The sequence below is a fragment of the Coenobita brevimanus genome, chromosome 43 (assembly GCF_032717465.1).
Source record: "Coenobita brevimanus isolate Jiangsu-jjx chromosome 43, ASM3271746v2, whole genome shotgun sequence".
Taxonomy (NCBI): domain Eukaryota; kingdom Metazoa; phylum Arthropoda; class Malacostraca; order Decapoda; family Coenobitidae; genus Coenobita; species Coenobita brevimanus.
The window spans coordinates 1,811,830-1,827,582 of record NC_136996.1 but is presented as its reverse complement, the minus strand read 5'-3'; the positions used below and the strand labels follow the sequence as shown (position 1 = coordinate 1,827,582).

Sequence of the window (15,753 nt, the reverse complement as noted above, 5' to 3'; positions counted from 1 at the left end):
CCCTCAAGGGTCGATTCCCACGGGAATGATGGCCTCCGGGTGTTCCACCCAAAACTGATAGGCATGGCATTTTTTGTACTTAGGAACACGAATTTTTGCACAAGTAGAGCTTCACTCGCGCAAGGTTATAAGCATAGTGAGATCCCCGAGGGCTGTTCTTCCCCTCCCCCCTCATCTGCGTAGGGAAGGCGACCCCCTGTGGTCTCGGACGAAATCGTTATGCTCGGCCAAAGTTTTTAAATAAAAACCTGCAGTTTCGCCTGTTGATAATATTTACTCCGGCTACATTAAGAGAAGGTTGGAACCACCAAGAATAGCCACTCACGGAGGATGGGGGCGGCCTCGGGGGTTACCGCAGAGCCATCATGCAAAGCCATAGTTTTTAACCTGGAAACACGAAATTTTGCAAAGGCAGACTTTCATTCCGGCCACATTTTAGGCAGGGTGGGACCTCCGATGTCCACCCCCCACGGGGGGCACTTAAAATTTTGCACAGTATTAGACCTTCACCCGCACCAGAGTGATGGAGGAACCCACGGAGTTCACCCCTCCACGTCCTCCATAAATAATTATTTTTTTTTCCCTTTACAATATTGCGGGGGCGGATGCTGGTACCAGATATGTCCATTCTCGTGTTAATCACATCACTTCCATCACGTAATTTTGCAGTTTATTTTCTCTGTTACCAAGGAATTTTTGTTCGACTTAGGAGTTAGTGGAGGTTATATCCAGCCTCCCCAGTTTGCAGTGTCTCTCACGTTGAATGAAGTCGTCTGGCAGCAGCGACAGTAAACTAAATGATATCCTCAGACTGAAAGGGTAACCATTTTATTACGTAGTGCTTCTCTGCTGTTTAACTCCTTCAGCTTGAGGACATCATCATTTATTTCTTGCCACTGCCAGTTGATGTCCTTCAATTTAGGAAGGACTTCGAACTGGAGAGGTTAGGTTTGACATCATTAACCCTTTCATTACTGAGACCCTCTCAAAAGCTAAATGAAATCGTCTGGTAGTAGCAAAATGAAGTAAAAATGTCATTGTACTGAAGGAGTTAAATCATCAAGTCAACAAGAATAAAGCATCAGAGTTCTGCCATCCTCGTGCAAGGGATATAGAAATTGTTTTAGCCCTCTTCCTTCCTAAATAATATTGTGTGGAACTATTGACCATTCCAGAGAAGGGATTGGTGTTCCTTCGTGTGCAGTGTAATATTTTTTTCTCTTAGTTATATTTTCATGTTGTCGCACTCTCATAGCTCTTGCCGCAGCTTCCTTCTTACACTAAAATCGTTACGGGTTCATGACTAACAAACGTTTTTTGCAAGAGGGACGTAGACTCACAAACTTTCTACCAAAGATTGGTTTTGCCAGAAGAACAAGGCGTGGGAAATGACTGCGCTCCCGTGGCCTTGTCTCCTTTTGAAAAAAATAAAAATAAATAAAATAAATAACAGTTACAAGATATTGACCGTAAGTCTGTTTGTGACTCAACCCAGCCTGGCAACAGAAGGCGCTGGAGGTGGGGAGGATCGCCAGCTGAAGGGGGGTGGGGAGGAGAGGCTAATGACGGAATAATATCGAGACCAGAAGTGTATAAGACCGTTAGGGCAGGCAACTCAACCCAGGATCAGAGTATTGATTTAGATGTGGTATGATATGTTTTAAGTTTAGTGAACGGAGTTAGCTGAATGAAAATCGTAGGAGTATTTCTGGTGATGTGTTACCTGGGCCAGGCTTGCATTATTTTTGTTCTTCTTATCCTTGGAACTTTGAATTAAAGCATAGATACCCCAATGCTTATCGTCATACATTCCACTGTCTCAGCCATATGCAACCCATTTCTCCACTCACCTCCCTATTTTTCAGTCCCCATTCCCCCATCAGACAGTAAAGAGATCCGTGACTTATACCATTCCGCCATCAAATACCACCACCAACTTATTTCCACCAACCCCACCCATTTTTTTATTTCCACATAGGCTGTTGGTTTATGCCTTACTGGCCTACCCACCACACCCCTCTTCACAGGCAGGGCCGGATTAACCCTGCTATGGCCTGGTAGGCAATGCAGATGGTTGGCCGGCAACGTATAGATCTCTTTTTTCCTTTACTTCCAGTGAAATTTTGGCATTACCTATAATGGCTTTTTTGATGGCCTGATGGGTGATGACCCTTATTTGGACGCCCAAAGCTTATATTTATTCCGCTCTGGAAGTCTGGATGGCCTGTGACAGGCCATGGCCTGGTAGGCAGTTGCCCATTTTGCATGTACCTGGTAATCCGGCCCTGTTCACAGGGTGTGCTTCCCTGTCATTCCCCCTACCACCACTGTCTGAGCCCTCTCGACCCACTTACCTCCACCCAGCTCATCCATTTCTGCACTCAGTTGTTGAACATCATAAAAATATTAGCTTGACTAAGCTACTTGTAGACTTATACAGTCCTTATACACAAGTTTGAATGGGATTATTGTGGGCCACAGAGAATACCGGTGAATATTTAATGTATGGAATGCTAGTCACAGCTCAGCTGTGTTTATGTGGGACTGCAGGTCATGTGACCTTGACAGATAAACATGCACATCAAATGAGTGCACTGGGAAGGCCCCTAGGACACGTCACTGTCTGTTACACTCCGTGGGGAACCAGGCTGTGAGTCTGTTCTACAGAACCCTCTGCAGGAGAGGATGGGATGCTGTTGATACAAGAAGAAAAGGAATCTTTACACGTAAGTCCATTTGGGGGGCCTTAAAGAGTGTCTTTGACCATTGTGCAAATCTTGGGAACTTTTCCAGGGACTTCTCCCTCTTCAGCGTCCTTTATAGGAGTTAAAGTTGCCAAAAGAGAACAAGTCAGGAGGGGCCTCTGTCTTTCATAGATCTGGCAGAAGGTTGTGGGTTTACAAGATACCTGACTGTACATGCAATAAGTGGGAAGCCTTGGGTCACAGATGAGATACATTAGGATCAAGCAGGATGACCTTGTTAAAGGTTAGGAGGCCAAGTGTGTGCTGCCTTTTCTTGCTACATCTTTGCCTTTAGTATGGTCCCAGTAATTTTGTTGGCAGCATATGCTTGGAAGTTTGAGGACACTTGGAAGAACACCAGAACTGAGAGCAGCTTGATCAATATAGTCTGGCAGTTGATGGCAGCTGTTAGTTGTGCCTTGTATATACAGTAGAAGAAGGTTGTATCTGTTGGAGCAAGGTGGGCCCAGGTTTATGTTGATGCATGCCTCAAGGTTAATATCAAGGGTATCCCTGAATTAATGTGATGCCCAAATTTGGAGATGCACTTTAACACCTTAAAGTAAGCAGAAATGGGGGTTTCTTCCTGTATGAGATGGTAAAATGGGTAGGTTTTGAGGTAGATGAGAACAGGTGACCTTGCTGAAGAGCAAGTCATTGAGAAGACTTATGCAGCACAGTTCAGGTGTTGGTTACTTATGGATGCAAATGTTCATGCAGCAAAAAAAGATGCGTCACTGGGATTTGATGCTTATGAAAATGAACAGATATCTCAAACAGATCTAGTGTATTTAAAATTCCATAGGCTGTATAGCATCCTGTATCGTGCCATTTTTACCTGCGGCGATAGCCAGCAGGTCAGTGAGTGGCCAGAGTTCTTCTCATTCATCTGCATCTTCTGCTTCTGGCAGATTTGTTAAAAGGAGACCTTTGGAGAAGAGCAACAAAGACTTTGGCCAAAGGGGAAAGCCACAAAATCCTCGCATGGGCAAAAAGTGGGCCAGTCAACTTCAACGTTCTCCATACAGTGAGCCCCTCGAAGGTGAAGAACTGAGTAGAGTTGGCGCGCACCAACGAGCGTCAAACTGTGAAACAAGAGCCTCGCTGCTGGCCCCAGAGCAATTCTACTGTAGTTCATTCTAATAATTGCGGAACAAGAAATACTTGGGGTAATATGTGTGCATGTGCACCTCAGGGTGGCCCATATATAAAGTAACCAGATTTACCGGAGCTAAAAGCGGGACATTGTCACCCGTATATATATATATATATATATACTGTATATATATATATATATATATATATATATATATATATATATATACACGCACACACATACATACAGCGCTGCACCTCACCTAAGGCTGCCAACCCTAACGTCTTAGACAAACTCCAAACATACCGTATGGTACGGTGAATGGCCGACCAAAGTTGTCAGTTAGTGAGTATAACAGATTCTTTAATAATACCTGTAATTCGGTATATCATTTGGTTTGGATTATGCATGATTTTACTAATTCATCATAGTTTCATAAAAGAAGGTCATCGTATATCTAATGTAATAGTAATTTTCTAAAAGCAGGACACGTAAGATAAGTTGCTAAAAAAAGTGGGACATTTTAATCGCAGTTAAATAAGCGGGACTCTGGTCACCTTACCCATATACCACAATGCTTAATCTATGTTTCAGTGTGATACTGGTACCTTTTTTGAAGAGTGTAGCTCTGGCATGTACTGGCAGACATGTAGCCTGACTGCATTGCCCTTCATGATCAGTAATCTGGTCTAGTGAGATGCCTAGTTTGCCATGAGATGTTTGTGATCCATGGAAGCTGGTGGTGCTCTTCAACCGCCTCGCTGAGGTGTTGATTCTTAGTGCAGTGGAAGCTGCATAGGGCTGTAATAGGTAGGAACTATGCAGTTCCATATTCAAGTTCCCTGCTATCTTGGTGCCTTATATTTCATCCCAACAAGTGAGCTGTGGACACACATCAGTGCTTTGAGAACATGTGAGAGAATGCCAGGGCTGCAACTGCACAGGTCAGCAGTACTGTATCCAATTACAGTGCCAGTTGCTCCACCTCCTCACCTCACATCATCAGTGCCACTATTTATAGCTCTGCAACTAATCTTGTCTTGTGTTCTCAGTTGATTGCCTTGCATCTTACTGTACTACAAAATGACAGTGATGATCTGTGCACCAGCAGTTTTATGTATAATTTTAACCATCAAGAATGTACATAGGTTCTTATTTTTCATGTTTTCACTTCAGATAATACTTCTTGACTTTTACTGTCAGCTACTTGCAATCAGTTTCCAATATGATTTTCGTTTTTTTTTCGTTTTTCGTTTTTAAAGGCTCCAACATGCTTGCATGTGTCGGCCTTGGTCACCTAATGGCGGCTCTCCACGCTGCACGATCCATTGCAGCCTCCCTGTTCAGTCCCTTAACCCTAAGGTCACACTTAATGACCTCGTCCCATGTCTTTCTCGGTCTACCCCTCACAACCCCACCCCCAATATTAACACTTCTCACCTTCCTCACCCAATTATCATCCCCCATCCTCTCCACATGTCCAAACCACCTCAATCTACCTCTCCTCATCACAACACCAATACACTCCAGTTCCATCCTACCTCTCAACTCTTCCATTGTAAACCCAACCCCTCCAGGCCTTGGACGCAGGGACGCACTGCACATCCACCTAATCATTGTCATTTCAGTACGTCTGAGCCGGCGAATGTCTTCCTCCTTCACTGCCCAGGTCTCACTACCATACAGCATTACACTCCTAACACATGCTGCATACAAAGACCCCCTTAGCACGTAGGGAGAGCCCTCTCAATGTCCAGGAGAGGCAAGAGCTCCTGAACTTCTTCCAACCACTTCTCACCCTAGCCACAGAGCTAGCTCCAGCCCCACCTCCAGCACACAACATGTCTCCCAAATAACAAAACTCTTCCACACACTCAAGAGATTCACCAGCAAGTTCAATCCTTTCACGTCTGACGATCTCCACCTGCTCAGCCCGGCACGCCGTACACATAAAATCAGCATTATCTCGCAGTCTACCTCTGATACCACTACATCTCTTATGCACCCATTTATCACACACACTGCACAAGATGGAATTACTTCCCACGCCCTTATGGCAAACTGCACATGGCCACTCTCCCTCGTCTTTGACAGTACCGCCACCAACCCTAGATATCATCAATTTTGTTTTATCTGCATTTACCCTTAAACCCTTTTGCCCCATACCATCTCTCCACTTCCTAAACCTTTCCTCCGCCTCCCTTTCATTCTCTGCAATCAACACCAAATCATCAGCATACAACAACTCCCACGGGAGTCCGTTTCTAAAGTCACGTGAAAGGGCTTCAAGTACCATGATAAACAACACGGGACTCAAGACTGACCCCTGATGCACACCAACATTCACGGAAAACTCATCACTCAAATCTCCATTCACTCTCACCTGGGTGTGAGCACCCACATACATGGCCATAACCACCCTAACCAGCCACTCCTCCAAGCCAAGCTTTCTCATTGCCCACTTCACCACCTCTCTAGGGACCCTGTCAAAGGCCTTTTCCAAATCAACAAAAACAAAATAAAGATCCCTTCTCCTACCAATATATTTTTCCTGAAGCTGTCGAACAATGAATATGGCATCAGTGGTCCCCCTACCTGGCATAAACCCAAACTGCATCTCATCAATATTCACTCTTTCTCTAATCATACCTTCTAAAACTCTCTCCATTACCTTCATTATCTGATCTAAAAGCTTTATACCTCTATAATTTCCTCTTTCCAGGGCATCACCCTTCCCTTTATACACATTTACAATTACACTCTTCAGCCAATCATCTTTATACCTTAATAAAATGTCAGTGCTATGTTTTGCAGGCATGGAGGCCCTAGAGACTGCACTGGGATTCTGGGAAGATGCCCTGGCTTCATACACTGCTGGGGGGACTGGAGGTGTGGCGCTGACCTCGCAGGATGAAGCAGAGTTCACAGCACTCTTGCAAAGGGTCATTGATGATGCATACACCCTCCAAGATCAATGTGAACACCTCTTCCTCCACCAGGTGACTCTTGCAGATCATACAGTACAGAAAATTCTTTGTAGTAAGGTTTCCTTATATCATAGTGTCATTTTGAGGGGGGAAAAACATGGACACACTGAAGAGAGTCCAAGTGGGGTCAGAATTGTTTTATATTTTCTAACAACTTTTCTCTGTGTGGATATAATTCTCCCACTTTCTGCCACGGATTCTAGTAAGACTATAAACATTAACTCCATGTATATTAGACTTCAAGATCTTTTCATATTCCATTGCAGGATAGGATTTTTTTTTTTTTTTTTTTTTTTTTTTTTTTTTTGTCACTGGAAGGTATTTCTAACTGACGAATAAGATCTTTTGGTGTGTATCAGAATAATGTACTTATAAGTGTGACAGTCTCAGAAAAAGGTCATTACTGTACTGTTTCACTTTTTTTTTTTTTTTTTTTCCCTCCACAGTTACTTTTGGGTGAGTTCATTCCAGTACGTTATTCATGATGCTTACTGCTGAATCTTTATTTCCTTCCCCCATCTGTGACAGCACTCAGTATTGTTCCGGTCCTCAAGTGTGACACCAGTGCCATCAGATGCTGCTGGTGAGGCTCTGGAGCGTCGCACCCTGACTTCAGCTTCATCATATGAATCCTTCGTTTCTGCCTCAGGGGATGTAAGTCACCCTCAGGATACCGTGTGGGATATACAGAAATGCAGAATCCTCTGATTTTGGTTGATATGCTTAAATTGTATGTACAGTACTGTAATTCTCAGTCTTGTCATGTTGTTTATTCATTGTATGTTTTCTGTATGAACCTCTTTACCTTCACATTAACCTTTTTTTTTTTTTTTATATACAAAAGTCAGAATACCAGAGATAAGAGTTCAGTACAGTTTCAACACAAGCATGATTGATTACTGAATGGTCTTCAGAGTGCATCTTACTTGTTAACACACTTTACGGACTAATTGTAGTTATGCTCGCTATGGATTTTTCTTTTATATAACTGTATAAATACAGTGTATGGTGGGCTGAGTAACTGAATACACCATAATAGAGTGTAACATGTAATATATACAGTGTACAGTATATGTTTGTATGGAAAGTAACATTGAGCCTGTTGCTTAGATCGCAGACCTGAGAGACCTGGAAGAGTTTGACGAGGCTCAGTATCCACTATACCAGGCAGCCCTCAAGCAACATGAGGATGGTGGTATTCCTTTCAGGTACTGTACATTGTGATGACTCCATATGGGCATTTACTGCTACATCATTCTGTTTACTGGTACACTAATCTTTATTAATTACACACAGTTCATTCTCACGTCTAGTATCACATATTTTGAAGTATATCAGACCCTTGCTCCCCCCCCCCTTTTTTTTTTTTTTTTTTTTTTTTTAATAATAAAAACTTGCATTTACTGGCTGATTTAAGATGCTTTAACACCCACAAACAAAATATTGTGATGAACATTTGTGCATACTGTATTTGTATCACTGTTGCTCCCAGCCATCCTGCAGCAGCTTTTGTCAAGGTTGATGATACGCCCAGATATATTTTGGTATGTGTTTAATTTTGAGTTGGTTGTCATTTTATGTGTAATGTCTAGTTGTTTGATCTACTTAGGTCATGCTGTGTCTAATGTAAAGTTCTGTAAGTTTTTTAACTTCTCTTTGAAGTGTTTCGGTTAGGAGAAAGAGCTTTTAATGCTGTTTTCTTCATTGGTGAAAGGAAAATAAGGCTTTGGGATGGATTTGTACAGTTTTCTCCATATAATATAAGGAATTGGGAGTTTGCGAAAGGTATTTGCTGTTTAGTAAGTTCATGACAGATCATCAAACCTTAACCTCCATGAATATCAGGGTTTAACATTCAGTAATTTCATTCTCTACCCCATTGTGGTCTTCCAAAAATTCAGATTGTTCTATCTGATTTCTTTGTATACTTATCACACCTTTAATAATATTGCAGAAGTGGGTACTGATGGTTTCAGAAATGCGTTTTAATTCGCTCTTCACTGTACAGTACTTCTCTACCTTATATTCCACGGAAAGTTGATAACTTTTAGTTATGTAACAGATTGTCTTGTAAATCATCACTTACATTAATGAATGTTACAGGGAAGTGCGGACAGAACGAGTCAAGTGTGGGAGTGATGTTGAATATGTGTGTAAGGTTCACTGCATTCGCCTTGCCTGTAAGCTTCTCTTCGGTCAGGAAGAAACAAAGCAGTTTTTCGCTGATGCTGGCAGACAAATTATTGGTGACCTTCTTGTTCGGGCAGACAAGGTACACAGTACTCTTGGCGTATAACATGCCACACTAAAAGCTAGGATGCATGCAATCATAATGCCATTTTAATTGGTGCATATATTTTTGGCTTATGTTTAAGGCGTGTAAGTACAAAAACACTCATTTAAGTCCTCACAGCATCAGTATAATGCATCAGCAGCAACTTTTAAGTGAGTATTGGTGCAATTTCCTTAGCAGCTTGATAATGAAATAACTTTTTTGAGTGACTACAGTGATACTTCCATTGAGGTGTTCAGATTATCATAAGTTCATGAAACTTTTGCCTGCATGCATTCAGAACAGTGGGAAGAATCATGTACCATAACTGAGTTTCATATTCATAAGAATGAATAATGTGTTAAGTTTATGAACTAACTTTTCAGGATCCAAAGGATGCCCTACTAGCCTATGATGCAATGCTGGAATTCCTGGTGGAGTGTGACTGGGTGGAAGTACAGAAGGAACTGCAGGGCCGTGGAGTCAAGGCACTTACATTCTATGATGTTGTCTTGGACTTCATATTAATGGATGCCTTTGATGACCTGGAAAATCCTCCTTCATCAGTTACAGCTGTTGTACAAAATAGATGGCTCTCTAATGGCTTCAAAGAGTCAGTAAGTATTGTATTGTATAGTTTATAAAGGCTTCAACCTGCTTGGTTGTGTTTACCTTGGTCACCCAGTGGTGACGCTCCATGCTGCTCAATCTCTAGCAGCCTCTTTATTCCATAGTTGGAATACAACAAATGAAAGATGGAGACAAACCACAGACCCTGCCACCCACATAGTCCCAAGCCCAGACAGGGGGAATGGGGACAGCCCCATCCCCATCTCAGCCCAAAGTTGTGCTGACAGAGCCTGCCCCATGCCTCCCTTCATGTCCACCACCTGATTGCGGAAGGCATGGGTTTTTGGCCTCATTCCTTTTGTGGCACCAACCCCTGTGTCATATTAGGGTACAGTGTATTTACCTATTTGTAGTATACAGGAATTGAGCATTGTGTAAGCTGCATTTGGTATTATAGTACATTGGACAGATAGAAAAATATGTTTGGGAGAGCATGCTGGCTCACTGGAGTGACACTCTGGAAAAGCTCATTAAGGGGGAGATGGTCAGGAGCTAGTCCTGATGGCTAGTGAAACAGAAGCTCCAGCTCTCCCTGTCACCTTCTTTCCCATCCATCTTGGGAGCCCTGATAAGCTGGAGCTACAATACTCTAACAATAATATTATTATGGTGTTATTGTTGTTCTTGTTATTTTAAAATTATCTTTTTGTGCTGGATAGTTTATTAATGGTTTAACTGTAGCGACCCTAAAGACTAAGAGACTGACTGAACCCTTACAGAACTACATTACTAGTTTCACCATTACGAAGTAAATGTGGAGACACCATATTCACTAGACCCTGCTTGAGGGAGGTACTTTCTTTCCTATTTTCATCTCCATGTTGCACCATGCCACACTATTCTAACATTGTGCAAACAAGTTATGGTGATCAGACCAGCATCCATTAACAAAACTGGGAATTCCTTGAACTATAAGTGCAGGCACAAGGCCCAGATTGTCTAGTATTTTTAAAGCAAGTGGACAAAACATCATTAACCATCTTATGAGGCAAAACCAGAAGTGATGCACCCTCTCCATAAGTCTTAGATTCTCATATTATCTCCTCCATCATCGTTTCTAATGCCTTTGTAGTGCTGAAAGGACTAGAAAACCATCTTTCTAATGGGCATACCCAGATTCACATGCAGTGAGTGAATAATGGGTTTTTGGCATTACAAAAACAGTTTTAACAACATTTTTGATATGTAGTAACCTTTGTGTGTGTGATAAACTTACAGTATCCTGTTGGATATAAATTGTGGTACTTTGCTTCATTAGATGAAAGAATTCATGTTTGAAATATTGTACAGGATAATGACATATTTTCTGATGTTGTTGCTTAACCCCAGTCTCTCTGGCTGAGCAGACCTATTGACCACAGGCAAGCAGCTGCTTCTGTGGGGCCATCCTACAGGTGCAGTATATACTATACAGTATATACACCATGTAGGGATCTGTCGCCTCCATGTGATAGGCCACACTTCACCAGGGTCAGATCTGAGTCCTTCCTATTGTGATGTGCAGGGAAGTATGAGGAGGATTGGCTTCCAGAAGGATGTCATATCTACTTCATCTAGGGTGCACTCCACCACCACATGTATGTTTCTCGTCAGCGCCTCGTAGATTCAGTAAAAATCCAGAATGGGTTGCATTATTTCATGCATAATGTACTGGAATAGTACCCGAGAGGGAGTGGCACTGATAGAACCAGACTGAATCTACCTGGGTATGCAAATGTCCCTCATCTCTCTCCCCTATCCTCTAAAAGAAGGAGGATAGACTGCAGAAGAAAGGCAACATCATCCTGCAGTCAACTAGGTTCACATTCAGATGATCCTGGAGTTCCTACTGCTACCACTACTACTAATGATCTGAAATTATGTACAATACTAAGTCATAAAGTTAGCCATATAATTCTTCATAAAACTAATGAATGTTCTTTTTGTAGTCTCATAGCATTCTTATAGACATTGCATATGAAAATTTATGTATCGTATCTGTATGACTTTTTTTTCCTTATGTAGGCACTGTGCACTGCCGTGTGGAGTGTACTGCGGGCCAAACGAAGGATGTTGAAGTATCAAGATGGCTTCATTGCTCACTTCTACGATGTATCAGAACACCTGTCACCAGTCCTTGCTTGGGGGTTTTTAGGACCTGATGAAAATATAAGAGAACTGTGTGCATTTTTTAAGGTGTGTGCTTTGCATCCAGAAAGGTAAGGTTTGTCCTCATATAAGCAGTGCAGATTTAATACATTACATCTTCCTGGAAATTTTCCAGTGGTTTGGGGACATACAGATATCAGGGCTATGTACAGTATATGTGCATTACTGTACAGTAGGTTCAGCAGTAATGCAGCTAATTTGTAGACAACAGGAACAGCTTTATTGATAATCATGTTATGGAAAACAGAGCCTGGGGAAAAAACTGCTTAAGGTTTACACCCACACTAGTCACCCTTAATGACCCATCAGGCCTGCCTAACCACCTCAGACTGGCCTTAATGAGCCAAACTTTGATAAACTCAAGTAAAACTCACTGTACTGTAACTAACCTGAAGTGGGAGGTAGACTGGCATGGTGTGAGGGTAGATCTAAGGCTGGCTTAAGGCACCTGCTGTCCCTCAGCATAGTTTTCTTACCACACTTGTTTCCTCTGCCACTGCTCCTGCTGTTCTATCTTTGACATAAATCTCTCAATGTCAGTTGAAGACACCAATGACATGGCATCAGTAACAGCAGCAGCACTATCACTTGCTTGCCATTGGGTTGCTGCTGGAGGGGATTGGTGTGATGAGACAAGGTAGCAAGCAATAAGAGTCTTTTTCCCTCCCACCAAATTTATTCACAGGGAGTCAGTCCGTGTTATATGTTAGAGGATTATTCCAAGATACTGTACAGTATCATCACTTGTTCCATACGAGTAGTATTATAAAATGTGTGAAAACTGCAGACCATTGACCCCATTATAGTATCTCTCAGCCATTTTCCAGATGTAACAGTTGCTATGTAAATGTTTCTCCAGTGCTTATTGATCAGTGATAAATAATGCATGCATAGTAGTTTAGAGATACTAAATAAACACATGATACGGGTAGCTACAATACGATGATGGTGGTGATCATGATGAAGGCAGAGCTTGGGTTGGGAGAGTTCCAGGATTAGAGGAGATGCAACCACCTGGGATGGCAGGTAGCATATGGCTTAGTATTAAAAAAAAAAAAAAATCCACACACAAACACACAACCAGAGAGGAGGCAGGAAGGACTTCGGCATGAGGTGTGCAGAGTATCATGATACAGTACTACACCACAGAAGGAGGTGAGAGGAATAAATGCTCTGAGGCAAATAATGTCAAAACACACTGCCAAGCTGTTGCTCACCAGGTGATAGCTTTGTGCACTGTGCAGTGGCCTCTCTAAAATTGTTTTCTTCCTTCCCTTTTTTTTTTTTTTTTTTTTTTTTTTTTTACACTAAAGATGAATTGCATAGTAGAAATAAGCATTGTAATCAGTTTGACTCTCTCAAATTGTTTTTTTTTTTCTCTCTCTCTCTCGGCATGACACTAAAGATGAATTGCAGAGTAGAAATAAGCATTGTTAGCAATTTGACTGTATAATAGGTTAATATATTATGAGGATTTACTATTTATCTGTCCATAACTAAACACTTTGGTTCCAGAAGAGGTAATCACAGGCTTTCTTTCTTTTTTTTTTTTTTTCCCCCCAGGACCAGATAGTGGGGCTTCTGATTGACTTGTTCAGCTTCACAACTGTGCACTACACCACTGTAGAGGAGCTGGCCACGGATGTCATGAATCTCACTAGAGAACGCTTTGATAGTATTGCACAACATTTAGCCCTATAATTTTCTGTATAATGTAAATTTTATACAAGTAATTTTAATTATGTAAATATGTTATAATGGATTTTCTGGGAAAGTCACAATGACCACCAGTTCAGTATTCTAGTTTAGTCGCAGGCTAGTATTTACCCTTTTTAAAAAAATGTTGAGACAGAAGTAACAGTTTACTGCAAGTGTTCAAATGTATTCCATTAGCTCATACCTACTGTTAACTGAGAAAGAGTTTGTGCAGCTGTTGTTAGAGCCAAATGTATGAAAAACAGAAAAGATTTAGCTTATACAGTAAACTCTCAATTATTCATTGTTGCAAAATCCAGCCCAATGCAATATCTGGTGCTGCTGGCTTGGCTATTAAAGCAGTATCTGGCACTAAAACAGGACATAACTGGTGGTTCTATGCAATATCCAGCGATGAGGCATATCAGCCAGCTCGTAATCAGTAGCCAGCAAGCGTTGTATTACTGCATTACTGTACTGTATCATTAATATATTGTATTTTATGCATACTTTTCATCTTTTACTCATGGGAAAGTCTTTAGGATAGAGGGTTGAGATGGATAATAACACAAAATCTGGCTCAACACCGAATGTTGAGCTGGTGGGAGGGTACTATGCAATATCCGGCATTTCATGTTATTTGGCATAGGACTTGGCTGAATTATGCCGTATAATTGAGAGTTTACTGTATACAGTATTGTTGAGTTAAACTTTTAATGAAGAAGTAGCTGTGTTTGAAGTACAATATATTAAAACTTACATGTTGTTAATTTTAAACTAATTGGCCTTTATATACAGTATGTGTGTGTGTGTGTGTACTGTATATATATCATGCACATACACACAGAGTATCCCATGAGTTGATGTACTAATTTCGGGAAGTGATTCCTGAGGTCATTCTGAGGTATAAATATTTTATGAACAAATCCTGATTCACAACAGTTATGGCGTACAAGGCATTTAAATTTGGATGGCTATAAGGGGAAAGTATAATTTGCACTCTGTGTTGCCATCCTTTGTACTCTTTGTTGATAGTTTTTGGTTAGTCAACATTTGTTGATTTTACTGTATGTAAGGTTATCTTGGGCGGAAATAAAACAACAAAGAATGCAGAGTATAGTAACGTAGAGCAAATTTTAGGAATTACCTCACGAAGGTAATACATCAGTTCCTGAGACACCGTGTATAAGGTGCTGGGGAGGGGTGGGTCTGCTGCCTGGTCACACAAATGTCCCTCAGTTCTTTATTTATCTTGTGTAAGGAGGATGGTGGACTGCTTTAGATCGAAACTTCAGCGTGTAGTTTGCTGAGTTTACATTAAGATGTTGGTGGTAGGTGGGGGTGGCCATCGTCCACTCACTTGATGTAGTGCTTCCTGCTGCTTCCTTCACCCCTATCACTCTTTTTCTTGTCTGCCCTCATCTTTTCTTATTTTCTCCTGTGCTTCTTGTCACCTTAACTCTTCTTTCCACTTCAGATGACTCTACACTGAGTGACAAGCCTAGTATGGTTTCCTGTGACCCAGGAATCCATTTACAATGTTAGATAGTAACAATATAATCAGTATAACCAGATGATGGGTTGATGTGGAGCCTGCTGTGATGCCCCTGCTAATTGGGTGGAAAGATGCAACATGTGGCATCCCTCCAGGAGCCAAACCTCCACTCTTCTCCCTGTGCCTGACAGTGGTGAGGTGTTGTCTCCTGCAGGGGAAGATAAGTTCATTGTGCTGGAAAGCCCTGCTGGGACAATTGCATGTTTGTGGTTGATGGGTGTGCTCAACCAGACAGGCAGGAGTTGCTCAGCAACAACAACAGCATTCAGATCAGCCAAGGATTACAGTAGTAGGTATGTACCTGTATTGTATATTTGTACGTGTATAATACATTATGCTATGTACAGTATATACCCTGTGCAGCACTTCATAAATATTTTTAATGACTGACCTAACTATATGTGAAACTATTAGTCATACTGACATCAGTTTCCAGTTTGGTCGGTTAAGATGATAAGTCCAGTGGTAGCTGTAACATTCCACTCCTAATTTTTTCTGTCAGCTCCTTCGGACCAAGAGATCTTTCCTAAACTGAATTAAATAATCTAGCAATAACTAAATTTCATTTAAAACATACTCAGGCTAAAGGGGCTGATGAAAATTGTCTCTATTGTAGACCAGATTTG

At 41.5% G+C, this 15,753-nt stretch overlaps 1 protein-coding gene across 1 annotated transcript in view; it reads left to right on the top strand.

Moving 5' to 3' along the window:
* Miga (mitoguardin) overlaps window positions 1–13,626 on the top strand; it is a 477,244-nt gene extending 463,618 nt beyond the window's left edge. Inside the window, exons 5-11 of the mRNA XM_080270830.1 lie at window positions 6,655–6,839; window positions 7,356–7,481; window positions 7,938–8,035; window positions 8,931–9,099; window positions 9,486–9,716; window positions 11,734–11,904; window positions 13,441–13,626. Of these exons, the coding sequence (XP_080126956.1) occupies window positions 6,655–6,839; window positions 7,356–7,481; window positions 7,938–8,035; window positions 8,931–9,099; window positions 9,486–9,716; window positions 11,734–11,904; window positions 13,441–13,578 (1,118 nt within the window). The 3' untranslated portion in view covers window positions 13,579–13,626. The remainder of the gene's footprint in view (window positions 1–6,654; window positions 6,840–7,355; window positions 7,482–7,937; window positions 8,036–8,930; window positions 9,100–9,485; window positions 9,717–11,733; window positions 11,905–13,440) is intronic.
* Window positions 13,627–15,753: the final 2,127 nt, after the last annotated feature.